An 18546-nucleotide genomic window follows, 5' to 3' on the forward strand; every position below is an offset into this window, starting at 1 on the left:
TGGTGGTGGTGGTGGTGGTGTTGGTGGTGGTGGTGGTCAACTGATGACACGTGTTTGCGCTACCGCCGCCGTGCAATTAGCCCCCCAATGTAATTTCGCGCTGTAAGAGCGTGCCACGCTCTTTTGGCCTAGTACCGTACCTGAGGGCGCATCGGTACCCCTGTATTACCAAGAGGGAAGTGATTTTCTTCGGGAGACGTAGAAAAATTCGATTTTAAGTACTCCACCGGCGGCACTTCGATGGTTATTTTTGCATCCGGTTATAACCATCGATGGAGAAACGGATCCTTTAAACGAACACTGGTTATCCTCGAGCCTTTGACCTACTGGTTAAAAATCCTTCCCCGCGATAGGCTGCCGCTTTTACGAATTTTCGACCACTACCGATGTAACGCGCGTCCCGGGGTACCGGCGTGCAATTTACACCGGCGTTGTTTACGTGGAAATTAGTCCTTACACGGTGCTCCATCGCGGCATGGATATTGTGCAATTAATTTCGCGTATCCGGAGAGCCGCATCGGGAATAAATATTCCTGTAATTGAAGCATCGAGTAGGTGCGCGTCGCTGGAACGTGATGCAATGTTAATGAACGGGATATTATCCGGCGACTAGTATCATTGCAGACGATACTCACTGTCGAGCCGGTAATTGTGCTCAGCGATGCTGATTAGATGTAATTATCATTCGGCCGAAGAAATGTCCCCGCGTTACCGTGGCTGACGCGACGACAGTACGGCTGCGTTCTGCTTCTGCTCCCGATTCCCGCCTCGTTGCTCTCTCGTTCTTTCATCAATCGCTACAGGCCCAATTGGCGGTAGGCTCGTGCATAATTAAAATTGTCGTATATATTTTATATCGATTACGCGGTTGGGTAAACTTTCCGGTGTCTTTCACGGTTGAAGCTTGGCAAAGAATGGTCCGTTGGGCAGACGAGGATGGAAAAGGAAAATTGCCGACGGGCGAGGGAGAAAAAAATAACGTCAATTCTGGGAAGACGATTAGGAACGATCAGATAAGGGACTTGGCTGTAAGGTACGTGTCGTTTCCCAGCCGCTCGAAGACTTTCGACTTAATTAGACGTTTGCTGTCGCCCTGATTTTGTCAGCTTTAATCTTGCCTCGTAACGGCAGTCAATAACGCGCATCCCATCTACGATTGAACGACACCACGCTGTCGTGGACTAAATATTCCAGTACAACGCGTCGATTCGTTGAACAAACCGTTGCTGAGACCGTTGCTGAGACCGTCGCTGAAATGCCGAAACGCGAACTGATAATTTCAGGTACCACTTTCGACGCGTGAAAAATTCTGCCAAGAATCGCGAACGAGCCAACGAAGAACCGGAAAAGTTGGCCTCGATGAGAGAACACACGCGGGGACATTGGTCGGAAAAATTACAAGGGAAGAGGATTGTTCGCATACGAATTAATTGCTCGGAGAAGGAGACAAAGATTGCTTCGTGGGCGAGCAAGCATGGTACGGATTATCCGCGAACGGGATCTGATCCTTCTCCGCGCCTTCACCTGTCTACCGTGCTGCATTCGCACAGATACGATCAGCAAAAAGGCCTGCCGCGTTACGAAATTTGCTCGCTGGCTGAATTTTTTCCATCGCGGCCGTGCTACCGGCTCCTGTATAGCCGGCGCGAAATTGTTCCGATAAAAAATTCTATTACCTATAATGCGACCGCCGGCTAGATTAGCATCTTTCGCGGAAAATTTAGGTCACACGGCTCGACGCGTTGTTCCCGTGCCTTTTCACGCCGTGCAATTTTCGACGCGCGCCGTAAAAATATCGAGAAAATAAAGGAGAAAATTGGAAACGGACTGGGAGAAAATTTGAAAATTCGCGAGAAGATTGTTTCGCATCCAGCGTGAACGATCTTGGAGAAGACGTGGTCTCGCGCGCGACCTTAAATGAAAAATTACCGTGCCGAATCCGTTCGGTGGAAGGTTCCCTCTCGAAAAATGGATCCGAGTAATTAGCAACCGACTTGCGTGTACACGAGAACGGAAAAACGTGTCGTTCGAGCTGCCCCACCTCCATTACCGGTCCACTCCTTTCGTGGTGGGTTCATGGGCGGAGCCAAGGACGTCTGTTGCCAAACTGTCACGCTGGCGGTCCACTGTCTTTTATTGCATCGCATCTTCGCGAGTCCTTCGTTCGGATGTAACAGCAGAAACGAGGAGAAGAGAAAAACACGACCTACCGGTTCGGAATAACGTACTCGGAACAATCCGATCTTTGTTTGGAAAATCAACGACTATTAATAATCGCGAGCAGCTCGTAGAAACAAACGGTACAAATGAAACCGTGAGGGGGAAAAAAGGAAGCACTGAACGATTAGAAAAATTACGGGGAAAAAAGGAACGCGCAAGGTACTGGAATTTGTAGGAACGGAACGAAAACTAAAACCGTGCGATCTTTTGAGCAGCGAAATTCACTCGCGTCCCAGATGTCAGCGTCGCCCTCAACCCTCGATTCTCGTCGAATTCGCGGTCGATAGGGGAACAGGGGAGTGACGGCGGCGGTGGCGGCGGCGGCGGCGGCCGAAAGTCCACGCTCCATGCATACAAGCGGTGCTGGTCGAGCGTGGTCTCTGGCTTTCTTTGCCGAGCTATACCCCCGACGGAGTGTGTCGGGAGTAGTGGCAGCGTAGTACGCGCACGACGAACGAAAAGGGTCCCCGGACAGGTAGAGAAAACACCTCCACGAGCGAAGGTGCCCCGAGGGTGTCGGGAGATCGTGGGTGTGGCCCGGTTTCGTCGCCACCCACCAGGACACCATAATGGCCTCCGTGCAGCCAATGCACCGTCTAGACGTCACAGCAGCCGAGTGGGGGAATGGTGGAACGGCCAATGGCTAGACGCACTAACGGCCAACCTGGGCGTGGCCTTGAGTGGCGCCACCGCGGCGACTTTCGGAAACCGTGCACCGGGCTCCGGGGAGAGGCTCCGGCTTCATTATGTATCATTATACCGGTCCGCGCCGCGCGGTGTGCACTGCAGTTACTGGGCCAGGCGCGCGTGTGTGCTTTTCTCTCTTCTTCGTCGTCGTCGTCGTCTTCTTCTTCTTCTTCTTCCTCCCTACGCTGGCCGGCGCATCGTCGTGACCGTTCTCTCGTCGACAAGCACGTCGGCCGAGCCACGATGCTCATCGGCGTCGAATAATCACGGCATACGCGCGTGTGGAAAAAGCACTAGCTGGCTGCCGCTGAACGAGAGCGAGCGTGCGCGCGCGCGCACGCCTCTGTGTCATCGGCGAGGTACAATTAAATCACGCAGTTCGCGCGAGTGTACTGTCACACCAGGACCAGTTCGGATCGACAGATTACCGGTCCCCGTCGGAGCAGCTGGACCAACCGAGAAAATCGCCGATCCTCGGATTTCCGATCGGCCAAAGTGTCGCTTCCAACACACCGGGACACGTATCCCGCGGATTCCGGCCCGGTATCGCGACTATTCCCGGTGGTGCACGATCGGAACGTGATTAAGAGTGACGATAGTTCGAACGGTGACCGGGGAGACCAAGCGCGCGATACACGCGCTCCGTCGCGCAGTGAAAAGAACCGGTATGCTAATGGCCAGTTTACCCGATCGCGGGGAACGTTACCGTAAATCGATGACGAGCTGACGCGTGCAACGCTCGCACGGTGACAAGCCAATCCAATCAATCTGTGCATGACTTTGGTGCATATTCGCGAGAGTACGTTGGATTCCGTTCTATCGTGAGGCTACGCGGGTGAAGTGCTTAGTGATCTCTAACTGTAACCGAGCTAGCTCAGACTACCTGCTTCAGGATATTGTGCACGTGAACACGCGAGGAGAACAATTAGCCAAAGCAACCCAGTGACAATTCCAACCTCGTCCAAACTGCCATAGTTTCTTACGAAGTGACAGTGAAGCCGGATCAACCCTCTGTCTCTCGAGCCCCCCGGCTCATCACGGCCGTTCACCATTACGGATCGGCCATCATCCAGCCATCGTCGAGAACCAATGTCACCTCTCCGTCATACCCAGTTAACGTCGTTTCCCTAAACCGTGCCCAGTGACCGGTCGTCAAGCGTGTAACAGAGGCCCCAAGATTCGGGCCCCGTACGGTGTTCGCGCGACGGCGGCGGCGACGACGTCGTCGGCGAGTTTGTCCGCGAGAACCGTAGGCTGTGGCGGCGGCATCGACGTCGCGACTAAGGTGGAGCGTCCGGGCAGCACGACGACGCTCAACTTCACGGACCTGGGGAGCCCATTCGGGGCGGGCGACCCCTGTCCGTCTAGTACCCCGACCCCGAACAGCATGTCGGGAGGCGGTGGACCGTCCGGCGGAGGCGGTGGCGGCGGTGGCGGTGGTGCAGGTGGCGGTGGCGGTGGTTCCGACATGGAACAGCATCTTCATCACACGGGGTTGGGCTCGGTGACACCTGGACCACCTGGTGGCAATGGCGGTGACAGTACAACGTCCAGCACGCCGGTTTCGCAAAGTGGAAAATCGGCGTTCATCGAGTTGCAACACAACAATCTGTACAATCCCGCCAGTCTACGTGGTGGTTATCCCGGCGGACACAATGTGCCCGGTGCCCATCAGTTCTCGCATCAAGTCGGCGCGCTAAGTCACCAAACGTCCGGACCAGGCAGCGGGAACCAGCAACACGCGGATGCAGGATTCCCCAGTCCTAGGTCCGCGCTAGCCGGATATCCGTTCGCGCCCATGCACCAGCACAACGCCTACGGATATCACCTGGGATCGTACGCGCCCCAGTGCCCCTCGCCGCCCAAGGACGGTGAGTACACCAACTGTATGTATTCGCAGCTTTTTTATTCCTACTATTAGAATAGAAATAGTTAACCTAGTTCTGCTCTTCGTTCCTGGAAATCGGATTCGGATCTATGCCTATCATCGCGTCCGTCGTGTACACGTCCGATCGTTAGAGGGCCCCGTGAATCGGTTCTCTAACCTTCGCGCGTTGTATCGCATAGCTTTCAGAGTTACCATTCTTTGAGAGTGGTATTCGGCGATTTCCCAGGACGAGGAGCCCCCGGAAGGTTCGCAGCGCGCATCATTGTGCTGTTTCCTGATATTTCTGTTAAAAATCGAAATCCATAGATCCGCTGTGAGCCTTTCGAAGCGTAGACTTCGAAGTTAGCTAAATATCGGACAAGTAGAATAGCTTCGTGGACACGTCGGGCTAAGAAACTTCGAGGAACCATCGTGCCAGCCTAGCGATCGTCACTGATAATTTATTCGGACATTCGTCAGACTCGTGTGACCGCGATATTTCCTAATTCTTTGGCTACCGTGCGTCTGATCCCGCCGGTAGATTTCTACTCGAGGCGGTTCGTATTCGTGCTCCTTGCAAGTGAAAACTCGGTCATTACGTCGACGTAATTCATCGATAATTACACGGCGACGACGTTACTGTGTTTCCAAGATCGATTAGCAGTCCCATAATCTTCGAATGGTCCTCGTTTGTCGAGGTCGGGTCGCCGAGGATACGTGACTGGCGTGCGCACGCGTGGCGATCGGGCGTCGAATCGAAATCGTGAACGTCTCGATCGTGGATCGTTGATTCCGCCGCGCGAGGAAGGCGCCCGGACGAAAAAAGCAACGAAAACGGAAGAGAGAATCTAGAGTAGCAGGTAGTGGTCGGTCGACGGCCTGGACAGGCACAATAACGCCGAGAAGCGGAATAAGATATACGACTAGGAAAGAGAATCCTCTTGGGATCCGAAAAAGTCCCGCAAAGCGGCTAACGAACGAAACAAAAAGCCCCCAGGCTGAACGAGAATAGTCGCGGCCTCCCTGTGTCCTCGAGAAGCGCCGCTAGATATCCCAACAGGCAGATTCAAACTGTTGCAACTGTACGTTCCTACGTCGTCTTGGTCGTTCCCTCGGTTCTTCCTCTAAATTTTAATTCGCGAAGGTGTAATTGGTTGATTACGTCGTTGAATGTCACGAATCCCCGTCTCTTCGTTCGGCAAATAAAGAATAATCGACGTGGATTGTACGGTAGCTAACCTAGCTGCTGATGGAGAGAGAAAAATACGGTGCATCGCGGTTAGAATGTACGTTCGAAGCACTTCCGATATCGCTGCATCGTTTGTCTGATGAAGCTGTCAGCCGGGAATCGACGGACACGAACAACGATAGCCGCGCGTCGATAGAGAACGTGAAATATTCAGATGTTTAGACGCGACAGTATTCGCGACACGGAAGACGCTCGACAAATCCTAAATTAATTGGAATGGAATTTACGCGAGTTTTTCTTTTTCTCTTTTTCACCGCGGAAACTCGCTATAGCTTCGTCCCCGAGGGGACTCTTCCACGAGGGGACAGTCAACAACCCCCTGCGAACCCTTTTCGCCGCGTAAATTAATAATGACCGATGTTCTTCTTCGTTTCCACCTGTCTTTTACCCCCGTGAACGTGCACGTTCCAACGTTTCTGCATTATGGAAACCACGAGAGGCTCTCGCCCGCTGGAACCACCCCTTCGGGTAGTTCGAAGCACAGGCGCATCGGTTATAGGTAATCTCGAATCGATGTGTTTGTCGAAATTGCTAGGAGAGCGATGAAAAGATAGAGAAGAAAAAAATAAAAGCGTCGAATCGTCGATGAGGAAGCACGGGAAGGGTTCACCCTAGGATATAGTTGAACAGCATAAGGGAATCTCCCTTAAACCACCAAAGGCTGCACTCTCGGCAATTTTTCTTGCCCTTATTACACCTTCCTTTCGATTCGAGAAGAGAAAAAAAAAAAAAACAAAAGGAAAAAATTGCAAATGCTTGACCATAGACAGTCGATGAGACGCATTTTCCAAGGGTCACGATCGGTAATGGCCGACGTTCCACGATGCGTTTTCGCTGGCTGCACGACCATCGGTTCCGTGGAATCGTTCAGACTATAGGTCATTTTCTCTCATTAGGATGACAATTTCTTCGTGCTCGGTTTTCATAAACCATTAGTACAGACCCCGGTAGGATAGAACTATGACGAGTTCTGTTCGCGTAAGAACCGGATTAGCGAGCTAGAAAATTTCGCTCGAGGGGGTTCATCGTTGGCTCTCCCGCGACGACGGCGACGAATCGCGATTGTCGTGTCGTAATGCTCCGTCGATCTGCTTCCATTAAGCCTGTTCCCAGCATGATTACGATAATGTAGAATTGATTTATCGATCGATAGCCACGCGTTGCCACGACGATTATTGATTGCACCGCGATCCTCGTAGATCATTCGGTCACCGTACTTTTTCTTCCCGGCCGTTTTCCTTTTTCTCTTCCGTCCACCGATAAAGGAACGCGTCTTCCGCGTGGTAACGCGAGATTCGTCGTAATTGTGCCGCGATAATTGGTTAATTCGAACGTACCGATCGTTAGCGATTAATCGTAACCGGGAGGCCGTTTACGCGTGTGACAAATTGCGACGAAAGAATTCGCTCGCGGTCGTCGTTGCGAGTAATCCCGTTGCCTCTGCACGAGGCTGATGAAGGCGATTGAATTAATTAAATAATAAATATCGTTTTAGAATCGCGATCGAGTTAATTACCAAGGAGCACGCTATTGTTTGCACATCCTCCTCGGGGCTCTGGCCACCTGCCGCGTGTCGCTCCTTTCAACGAGCTCCCTGACAAAATACTTGACACCTCCGTTTATGATACCTCAACCTTCCAGCCCGTAGCGAACAGAACCAACGGAACGTTCTAAATATCGAAATTCATCCTTCGATCTTGCTGAATAAAGTCGTCCTAGGGACTCCGTTCCCGACGACAGGACTGCGCGAAGGAAACACGACAGAAAAGACGATCGCGATCCTGTACACAATCGTTCAGCATCCGCCGTACCATTTCGCACTCGACGATGCGCAAACAGTGTTCCCTTAGGTGGCATCGTGTATCAGCGAGCAATCTCGTCCTCGCGACAAATGAACCAGTCATTAACATCGTTCCTCGTCGAGCCTCCCGTTCGGCTACCTTGTCATCGATGTTCAACCCATCCACGCCGAGTTGCAACGAAGCAAACGCTCCGGGAACCAGAATCCAATTAGCGTGGCTACCTTTACCGAACTCTACATTAGTCACCGGACCTGGCAGCGACCAACCAGCGGCCAAATTAATCCGGAACGGTTCAAAGACAATGCGCCCCTCGAACAGTCCTGGGCCCGGACCAGGGTGATGGATTAGGTATTAAACGGTTGTTTTCACAAGGATTAGGAACACCGACCTGGAACACGCCTGGATCACCCGACAGATCTCCGAGAACGGGGTCCCGTGCTGCTGTGTTCCATCACGGACGACGGCGACGACGACGACGACGACGACAACGACGACGACCAGGACGACGGTTAGATCCTCCTTCTCTCTCCTCTGCTCCGGGGTTAGAGGATTTGCACGGAAGTCGTGTTTTCTCTGGCGTAGATACATCCGTAGATATCGTGCGGCTGCCACTCAACCGGATCCTGGTTCGTCCCCCAGCTGACAATGAGAAAAGTAGGGTTCGAATGGTCGTCACGCAAAGTGCACCGGTCGCGGCTAGCTGCAACGATCGACGATAAACTATTCGCCTAACTCTCCTGTTTTTCCACCGTACTCGACCAACTTCGTGTTCCACAGACAGGCTTAGCTTAGTTTCGGTAGGTCCTTCGCGATCCACGGCCAAACGATTTTCACGGAAACCGGTGTGCAATGGTCGATCATCCGCGAAACACGGAGTCCCTGTTCTCTCTTTCCTCTCTTTCGACGAAAGCTGCTTTAACGACGTTTCGTATCCGTACCGCGGATACATAGATCGATAAATTGCCTCCTCGAGGACGATTATTCTCGTGGAAGAACCGAGGAGAGCGTGGATCGATCGATCGCTTACACGCGAAAATCGGGAAGGCAACACGCGCCTAAAGGAAACTGGGAACGCACAGCCGTTCGCAAATGAGCCGCGCGAATTACGCTAAAGTAGTAGTTTCACCGCGACGGAGCGGTTTTCAGCAACCGCTTTGCATACACCGGCGAGCTAATGACTCCCGCGGAGTCTCGCGGCACGCACGCGGTGTCGGGAAAAATTAATCGTAAAACAGTGCCTCCTCGGCCGCGATTTTTGTTATAGTTGCGTCGAGATTGCGAGCTTTTATGCACCAACCCGCGGGCCGCCGGTTGCATCAGAGGCTGTGATTAACGCGGTTGGCTCGCTGGTAATCAGTGCCAATGGCGGCCGATAAATACGTTTTATCGAACGTAATTCGCGATAAGAAGATAATTCGCGTAAATCACTCGTGACGCGTCCCTCGTTCGACTAATCTTCGGTGTGTCGATGTGTGTCGCTTCTCGAGATTTATTTTATGTATATTCGGTGAGAAATTTGTCCGTCGGTTTGTCGTCGAACAAATGAAAAAGAAGAATTCGAGTGTTACACGGTCGAAGCAACCTGTTATATCCAGGGACGCGTCCATATTAAAAATGGACGACGAAATTTTCGAATCTGCGAAATTTTATATAGAAGCAGGAGCTACTCCGAGATGCTTAACCCTGCAAGCTTAAAATCAGAAATTTATCGCGAATAGAAGAGATCAGGGAACATACATAAACTGCAGTGGCGTTAATATTTCAGGAAATTCAAGAAACGATGTTAATCGTTTGGGTGTGAACGATACGCAAGTGAATAATATCGGCGAGATCGATATTTCATTTGAAATTTTCAAAGCTAGTAGCGGAATCAAATAAAGTGACAAGGATTGATCGATAGCCCGGGAAATTTAAAAGTTGCTGGATATAAAATAAAACCAGTAACTCGCTACATTATGCTCTTTTATATGACGTTTGAATAGAAAGACCGGTTTCGATATCTAATTGATACCGTTTCTAATTAAGAATCAGATCTATAAAAACTCGTAATCAACAGCGAATGGCTAAGAGTCAAAGGCAGTGTGCATGAAAATGCGCGGAGATAACGAAACGGCCATAATTTCTTTTCAAACAACGCGATATATTCGGTGACATCGTGGCTCCCCTGCGCGGCCACGATAAAAACGATAAAACACCGAATAACCATTATCGCGTTCACCTGACGGGAAATCGTGTAGGTTAATGTATTCCACGATACCGGTCACGACAGCGCAAAAACGTCTGGTTAAACGAAGGACACCGCCTTCTGGAAGAATCCTTGCCGATGGAAAGCTCGTACCTTCGACGAACACGCGACTGCGTACGATATCCGGGGACGATGGCGTTGCGAATCGCTGAAAGAGCAACCGCGAGGATCGATGGTTAATATCTGGCATTTCACGCGTAATCGAAATCTTCGTGGTCGGTTCGCGATCGATCTCGAAACTCGTTGATCCACGGGTCAGACTCGCACGCCCCCGTTCTCGACGACACGGCCAGCAATAAATCATAAGAATGGTACTACGGGAGTGTGTGCACGCGCATAGTATGCACGTACCGTCCCGGGTCGCTATAAATCCGACACATGGAAAGATCACGCGGGTAGTCTCGATTGGTTAGCTTCAGTTAATTCCGAGTTTCGTCGTGGACGTCTCACTCGAGGCTTTCCCGGCCTGGGTAGCAGTCGGTCGTAGGCCGCGTGTCGATTTTCATCTAGGCACACGAAGACAGTGTGTGCACGCGGTGAATTTTCCACGGTGATATTTCCTTGAACGCCACTGTGGAAAATGACAAGGCTGGCCTGTTTGGATTTCTAAATGACTGTGTTACGTTCAAGGATTCACACCGCGCGCCGTATTACGCTACATTGTAATTAGGGTATAAACATAATGGCGCGATCGTACGTACGATAGCGTTGGCCGGGCTGGCACGATGCGTTTATTTAGTCGGTGCGTAATTATTCGATGATTAATTTATAACAATTTTTTTTAATTAATTACACTATGGTTAGCACTCCGATATTGTTCGCCGCGATAGCGATCACACGTGGCAAATTACACGAGATTAATCATGATTTATCGCGGCTACCTACGCCCGAACCTTTGTCGCGATCTTCGACGCGCCTTGCATCCTTTTCTTCGTTACCTTTCGTATCGAACCATCTTTTTTAGCGCGCGCGCGCACGCGCGCACACCGACCCTCCGTTTCTCGCGGTTTCTATAAACGAGCCAACGATTCGAGTCATCGTCGCGACAGTCGTTCAGGTTTCTGTTAAATTTCTCTTTAGTTCGTACACAACCGGTGACGAGGATTCTGAAAGTTGATGTTAGGGTGGTGCATGTTCGCAGACCTCTCGCCATTGGGTGACAAGGGTGGCAGCCTCGTGGACGAACTCGGCGGCGGTGGCGGCGGTTCCCTGAGGAACGGCAAAGGCAAGAAGATGAGGAAACCACGGACGATTTACAGCAGCCTGCAGTTGCAACAGCTCAACAGGCGGTTCCAGAGAACGCAATACCTCGCGCTACCAGAAAGAGCGGAGCTCGCGGCGAGCCTTGGGCTGACGCAAACGCAGGTCAGTTTCATTTCTTCTCTCGGATCCTCCTTGTTCCTTTGATTTTTCTTTCTTTCCGCGATCAATCCTCTCTCACGGAAGTACCGATCCACGGACCGTGTTCTCACGTGCAACGAAATTCACGTGCACGATCGCCGCTCGGATGATGAACGCCGCGCTCGTCACGCGAATCAACGAGCGGTTATGTTGTTCCGTGACTCTTTACGCCTGGAATCCACTGTGTTTTCACGTTATCTCGGCAATTAAGTACGGTTTCCATGAAAATTTCATTCGGCGCGCGTTCAGCTCTGTATGCCAGGAAAATCCCTTCACGGAAACCAGTGATACCCTCGGACGCGGTTCCTCTACAGCTGGACGAGAATGCAACCAGGCACTCTGGTTGCAACGTTACCGAATCATTTCGAACATGATTACGCATAATTTAACCTCGTGCATTTATAATAATTCCGATAATAAGAAAAGATCGTTCGCCCCCTGAATTATTTCTCGTAGAGTTTCTTTCCCGATGATTTTCCGCCGCGAAAATCGAGTCGTTCGTGTGAAACTTCAGTAACGGAAGTCTTCTATTTTTCGTTCGATACGCGCGTGCTATTGTTCACGAAATTTCCGCGCAATATTCCGCGAAAGGTAGTCAAGTTTCTCGCGTCCACCCCTCGAAACCACGAGGAGATCCTGTTGCACCAACAGTCCAGCGTAACAGGATCCTCGATGGACGGCATCTGTCAGTATTATCGGCACAAATGACTTTACTAAATCACCGATCCGCCACGCCCTGGACACCGGGGATAGGGTTGCCGTGGTAGCGTGCAGCGCAGCGACAAGAGGGAGTAAGCTAGCCGCGAAACAGCTAACGAGACGATCATAAATATTCCTCTTGCCGGGCGATCGCCAAGTTTTTCAGCTTTTCACCGTGGACATCGGCCGGCTTTCCGCTAATTATCCGGCTTGGTTTCCAATTAACGATTTATTAGGGGGTGCCAGGGAGCCGCGGTCAAAAGCTAATTGGCCGCTGGCCTCCTCGGAGCCATGAATTTCTCGCGGATAGTCGCACGGTTTCCAATTAACGATTTATTAGACCGCGATCGCGCCTCCGATCTAATTGAAACGAACCATAACGCTCGCGAAATCTTTATTCCGATATCTCTGCGTTCGCGATTTATGTACCGGTGCAGCGTGTCCGATTAAAGCTGCATTCGTTACCAACGAAATCCTTTAGGTTTTGTCAGTTTTACGACTATCCAGCCGAACGCACTCCAATTACGTTTCGATTCCTTCCGATTGGAAAAAGAGCAATGCCCGCGGGAGAATAAGATTCCGACTGCGTTTATCGATTATACGCAGAGATATCGCGGAACGATTTAAATTCTGCGGATATTACCGCGGTCGGATGATAACCCTGATTCCCGTGGACAATGAAAATTGGCGCCAAATTGATTTACTTGTGCTGGACCCCCCCTGGCCCTGCGGACGTGAAAAGGCTAGAGGTTTTCTCATAGGTACACACGTCGCGATACGTAACTGCGTATCGCGTAATCACGGGATAACTGGCTGTCGTAGCTCGCTGATGTCGTCGCAGGGGGTCCCGGACCGGATAATTTCATTAGTCTGAGCTCCGCGGGAGTTATTCCCCTCTCACCGCCACTGGCAGAGAATCGAGCCCGATGCAGGCTGATGAGTAATCGCGGCACCGTGTCAGGTTGTTTGCAAAATAACACGGAACAGAGCATTCCGGCGTTGATTTTCAATAGAAGAATCCAGAGAATCGGGCTTCCATTTCTGGCTGCAATTTGTTACTTTCAACGGGCACCCCCGGAAAGTCTCGAATTATCCGTAACTCGTCCGCGCGGTTACGAAATCCGGCGAGCACGGAAGAATATCGGCGCTCGTCCCGATCGCGGTAAATATCAGATACGCAATTCGGATGGAGGAAATCGAGCGAAGAAAACTATCAACGCGGAATTCTCTGTTCTCGCGGAACGCGAATTCATCGAATTCCCGAGTTTCGTCAAGGTTTTCCTCCGCTTCTTTCATCGCGCGGCCCTCTTCTTGCGCAACGCCGGCTTCCGCTGCGAAACTACCGCAGTCGCTGCAGTGTAATTCAAGGAGGAAATATTTATGGTGAAAACTACATAAACGCGGGAACTTCTTCTGAATTATAAATTCTCGCGTTCGAACGAGGTTTTCATCCGTTTCTTCGAAGCGCGTTTTACCGCCCCCCCATCAAGCAAGGGTAGCTGTATCAGCGGCACGCGAACCGATCCGCGAAGCCTTCGAGAGCCGCATATTGGACGCGACACATGGTGCGCGGAGGAAAGCTCTCGCGGCATGATCGCGGTAGCCGATCCCGAAGAAGCTCGCGGCCGGTGCATCTCTTCAGGGTGCACCGTGTATAATCTGTAATCGGCCAATCAAGGCGTTCGAGCAAGCGCCTCTGCCTGCTCCGTTGGCCCTGCTACCGTCGCATCGGGTTTCTTGTCATCGCCAGCAACATGGCGCCTACAGAGCCTTCAGAGACTCTTCCATCTTCCCTTCGTTGCTGGTCTCCTCCTCCTCGCTTCGAACCGCTTCGTCCTCTCCGTTCCTCTTTCCCGCGTCGTCCCTCTTCGGCGTCTTCTTACCCGCGCCTTTCCCTCCCTCGCCCCTCCCCTCGTTTCCCCGTTGCTCGCTCGTGGTGTTCGACTTCGCCACGGAAAACGACGAAGACGATGCGAAAAGAAGAAGAGGAAAGAACGGAGAGCGGGAGAGGATCGAGAGAAGTGAGGCCACGCATCTCTTTTTCTTCGGGGCTTCAATTTGAGGACGTGGTAGCGCGTTCGTGCCGCCGTGCTGTGCTACACCATCCGGGAGAAAGAGAAAGAGAGGTAGAGAAAGAGAGGAAAAGGGAGAGAGAGAGAGAGAGAGAGAGGGAGAAAGAGGGAAACAAGGACAGGGAGTACTTGTACACGCGAAGTACACATCGTCACGAGGAGAAGCGTGTACGTGCAAGGGGATAGACACGTAGACGCGGCTACATAGGTACCAACACGACCGTCTGCGTTCCTGCCACGTACCTTGGGCGTGGTGGTTCCTTTTTCTTCGTCTTCGCCGACCAACGTGGTCGATCTCTCCTCATTGGCCCTGGGAATGCCAACGCGTCGAAACGAGATTCGAAAGTCGCGCACACCAAGGGAAGAACGGCACGCCGAGTGAATTCGAAATCTGAATGCTCCACGGACCGCGTCTACCCCGAGCGTTTGCCCGTGGTCCACCCGGCTTTCACCCCGGTGTCACCCTAGCGCCACCCTAGCGTCACCCTAGCGTCACCCTAGCGTCACCCAGGGTTCAGCGGTGGGTGCGTAACCGCGGCGGGTGCGTTTCGGTGTCTGTCTAGTCGAAAGGTACCGAGGTTCGCCGGATCATCCTGTATGCTTCCTGTCATTTATTATTGAGAGAAGCACGAGGGACCTAGGCTGCGCTCTGTATCGATATCGCGGCGACCGGTGAACGATCGAGCCGGGCTACCCCTGTACATCAGCGATCGATCAGTTCGCTCCTACGCTCCAGGAATAAGATAATGCTGTCTCTCAGGGGGGAGCGATATATAAAACCGGCGATCGATCGGCGGTGTAACGCCTTTCGCTGCGTTTAGCCTCGCGCTGCCGCGTGGAACTTCGAGAATTCCGACGAGATTTTTCCATTCTCCCGTGGAAACTTTCTAGAAACGTTGCGCGCTGCCCGATCCGTTGTTCGGTTTGTGTACCAACATTCCGTAGTAGGAATCGGGTGATATGAATGAACCGGAACCGGCCAGTCTTTCACGCAACCAATGCTTCACCTCCACCTCTCGATCGTGATTAATAAGTAGCTGGCACCGTTCTCGTATCGCGATCAAGGCCTTGGGAGGATCTCGTCGATGGAGCACGCGATGCGTTCACGGAAAACCCGAGCGTCGTCGAAATCGGTGCAAATTAACGAGCAGATAACCATCATCCATGCTTGAGTGCGTATACAAACGGGCGTGAATCGTGGCTGTATAGTTAGAGATATTCGCGCGCGAAGCGGGCAGCAGTGGGGGTATGAAAAATGAGCACCGAGCGCAAGATCTTTCGCACGGGCTCGCGGTAGAAAAGGTGACTCGAGAGTCTCTCGATTCGATCGATCGACGATAGAGGGAGAGGGAGAGAGACAGGTCGAAGCTGAGGAACAGATACTTACATTAAGATGGATAAGCGAAAACCCGTTTTTCCATTTTTCTCTGCCATTTTTTTATTTCCTCTTCTTTACCGACAGAGCGAGAGAGGACGAGAGGAGGAGCGAGAGGCGAAAGATTATCGAGGATCGCGGATCGATCTCTTCCTCCTTTAATTCGCATTTTTTACCCGTGACGGATACCGAAGGAACGAGAGAAAAAATTCATTACTCGATCTTTCTCCCTTTTACCAGCTACCGTAACGCCACGTAACACCGGATCACTTACGAAACGTGGTCGTGGCAGACGTCGATCCGCGAATAACCACTCGTACATGTGTCTTTCCGCCCCGTATCTCCACCTTTCCCTCGCTTTCCGCTCGTTTATCTGCGTCCATTTATCTGCCTATCACTGCAGTCGCCCGGCGTACACATGCCTCCGGTGCTACTTCGGCGAGCCTTTCGTCCGCGCTTATCGGCGCGGATCGCCTATAGATAACCGACTCAGTTTCTCGCCATGGAACAATGAATCGACTAATTAACCATCTCGCCTCGATCGTTTATTACCATCGAAATTCCGACGAAAATCCGTCGACCCCGCTTTGACGAACTCTGCCCGTGAATTTTTCATCCCATTGGATAGGAAATCCTGTCTAACAGTTCTCTCTCCTTCCCTCTTTCTCACTCTCTCCTTCTCTTTCTCCTTCTCTCTGTCTCTGTCCCTCGCTGTCTCTGTTCGATCTTTATTATCAGATTCGAAGGTGGACTCGTGGTGGAAGTCGGCTACAAGCGAGCGTGTCTCGGCGTCGCTGCGAGTTTTGTAGGTTAGATGTATTAGATAATGGGGGCCCGGTCTCCAGTCGCGGAACAATGGCTCGAATATAATTGATGATTCTGCTGGACGGACTCGCGTATGAATCATTAGGCGAACACCGCTCGTACAGTCCGGTGTTTGGCGACGGCCGCGTGAAAGTGGTGCGCCAACTTCGACGCGAATGTCAGCTGCATTGTGTTCGCGGCATTAGGCGGTCTGTATGGTAATAGTAATTAATATTTACCCGTTTGTCCCGCGGACGGAACCACTCGGGAAAACTCCGGCATTTTTCTACTCGTTTTCCAACCTCCGACTAGCGACCGACAATCGTGCTCCAAACGTATGAAATGTACCATGAAACCTCGATTAATTGCCTCGGTCTGAGAGACAGACAGCTGGAGTAAATCGAGGTCTCAATAATCGAATACTTTTTCGCCGTTATTAATGGCGCGAAGTATCGAAACGGAGATTTTATAGAGACGGAAGAAAATTACAAGACACGTAGAGAAAGAATTCGTTGACTAATTGGTCCGACCGAGAGACAGAGAGAAAATAACGAGACACAAGTATAAAAGAAATTTATATATATACATAATTGCTCGTAGAGTGGCTTCTCTCTGCAAGAAATTAACCTTCGAACATTTAATCGCTCATCTTGCACGCTAAATAATTCCCAACCCCCAACCGCGTACCTATACGTATCGTCCCCCCGCGCACGGTTGTCCCGGAACCCCGATGACTCCGGCAAGGAAGAAAAATCGAAGCAGGGCAATTAGCCGTCCGAATGGACGAGCGATTCGCCTAAAAAGCGAATCGGAACCCACTCGATACGAAATTCTCTTCCGTGATCGATCGAAGGCGGTCGATTAACCGACCCGTTGCTTTTCCATCCTTCGATCTAACCAGCTTTCCTCGCTATCTCCTTCCATCCCCCGCCCCGTACCACCATCCTATTTTCCATCGGAGTAACCGGCATCGATGCAGCTTATCGCGCCATTATCTCATCGACGCGTTAGGCCGGTTCGTGCGTGTCAAGATAGGGATGTGTCCGTCGACTAAAACCCTGGCCTCCTTGTCTCCGCGTTCCGTTCCGCGTATACGACCGCCATCCCTGTCCCGTCAGCCTCTCTCGCCGGCGTTATCGACGTTCCCGCAATAAAACTAATAGAGGCTCCAGACCGACGTGTCTCGCTATCGGCTTGTATCTGTCGACCACCGGCTACAAATGGGAAAGTTTCGCGGCGTGGCACGCGATCCGCGGCATGGCACGACTTATTATTCCGCGGAGCGTTCGTGTGGCGCCCACACGCGCGCCCTTGTGTATTTTCGTACATCCAGCCCCGTGATCCACGTGAATCGTGCACGACATTGTTTAATTCAATTTTATTACGGCCTCGTTATCCACCTTGCTCGTTAACCCGTTGCATTACTCTTCTTTTCCTCCTTTTTCCATCCTTTTCCCGGCCCGAGTATCTACCGCGAGTATCTGCGTCGTGTGGGGGTGTTTCGGGGGATGAGCGGTCACGAGTCCCGGGGCACGTTGTCACTCGCATCGCGTTGTCGTCCATTTGTTGCCTCTTCCCGCTGTTATGTCCGTTGTCCGCTGAGAGTATCGCGAGTGCTCTACGGGGGTGCTTCGGGGGTGTTTCGGGGGATGAACGAAGACGAATTGCGATTGGAAATTAAAATGGGGAGAAATATAAGCTGGGATAATAGTAATCGCGATCAAAGATGCTTCGTTTCGAGGTCGTAAACCTTTGGAATATGGCGAAGCGTTGGAATGAACGTTTGAATGCGGGTTTTTCGCTAGGATGTACGCTTGATTTCCGAGCTTGTCGCACAAAGGCCTAAGTAATGGTCGCATTAGCGGAGAAGAAGTTTGCAGGATGGAGGAAAGATGTCGGTATAATGGTGGGCAGATTATAATTCTTCAATTGCGATCCTTCGAACAGGACATCGATGAGAGGAAACGAGTAATTTGTTCCTCCAAACGAGAGTCGCGACGAATCACTATAGGCAAGGCTAGTGTGCTTGAATCGCCGAGTGAGTGTGTGCATCCCTTTATTCGTGTCCATGCTGTTTTATTGCACGATGTCCGGCGACAGCGTCGTCGACGGCAACGACACGGTT

General features: G+C 51.6%; 1 protein-coding gene across 1 annotated transcript in view; it reads left to right on the forward strand.

The window, feature by feature from the left end:
• Positions 1-3002: 3002 nt before the first annotated feature.
• Dll (homeotic protein distal-less) overlaps positions 3003-18546 on the forward strand; it is an 84007-nt gene continuing 68463 nt past the window's right edge. The window contains exons 1-2 of the mRNA XM_017911327.1: positions 3003-4793; positions 11212-11435. Coding sequence (XP_017766816.1) covers positions 4295-4793; positions 11212-11435 — 723 coding nt within the window. The 5' untranslated portion in view covers positions 3003-4294. The remainder of the gene's footprint in view (positions 4794-11211; positions 11436-18546) is intronic.

Source organism: Eufriesea mexicana, unplaced genomic scaffold, assembly GCF_001483705.2.
Source record: "Eufriesea mexicana isolate 0111107269 unplaced genomic scaffold, ASM148370v2 scaffold124, whole genome shotgun sequence".
Taxonomy (NCBI): Eukaryota; Metazoa; Arthropoda; class Insecta; order Hymenoptera; family Apidae; genus Eufriesea; species Eufriesea mexicana.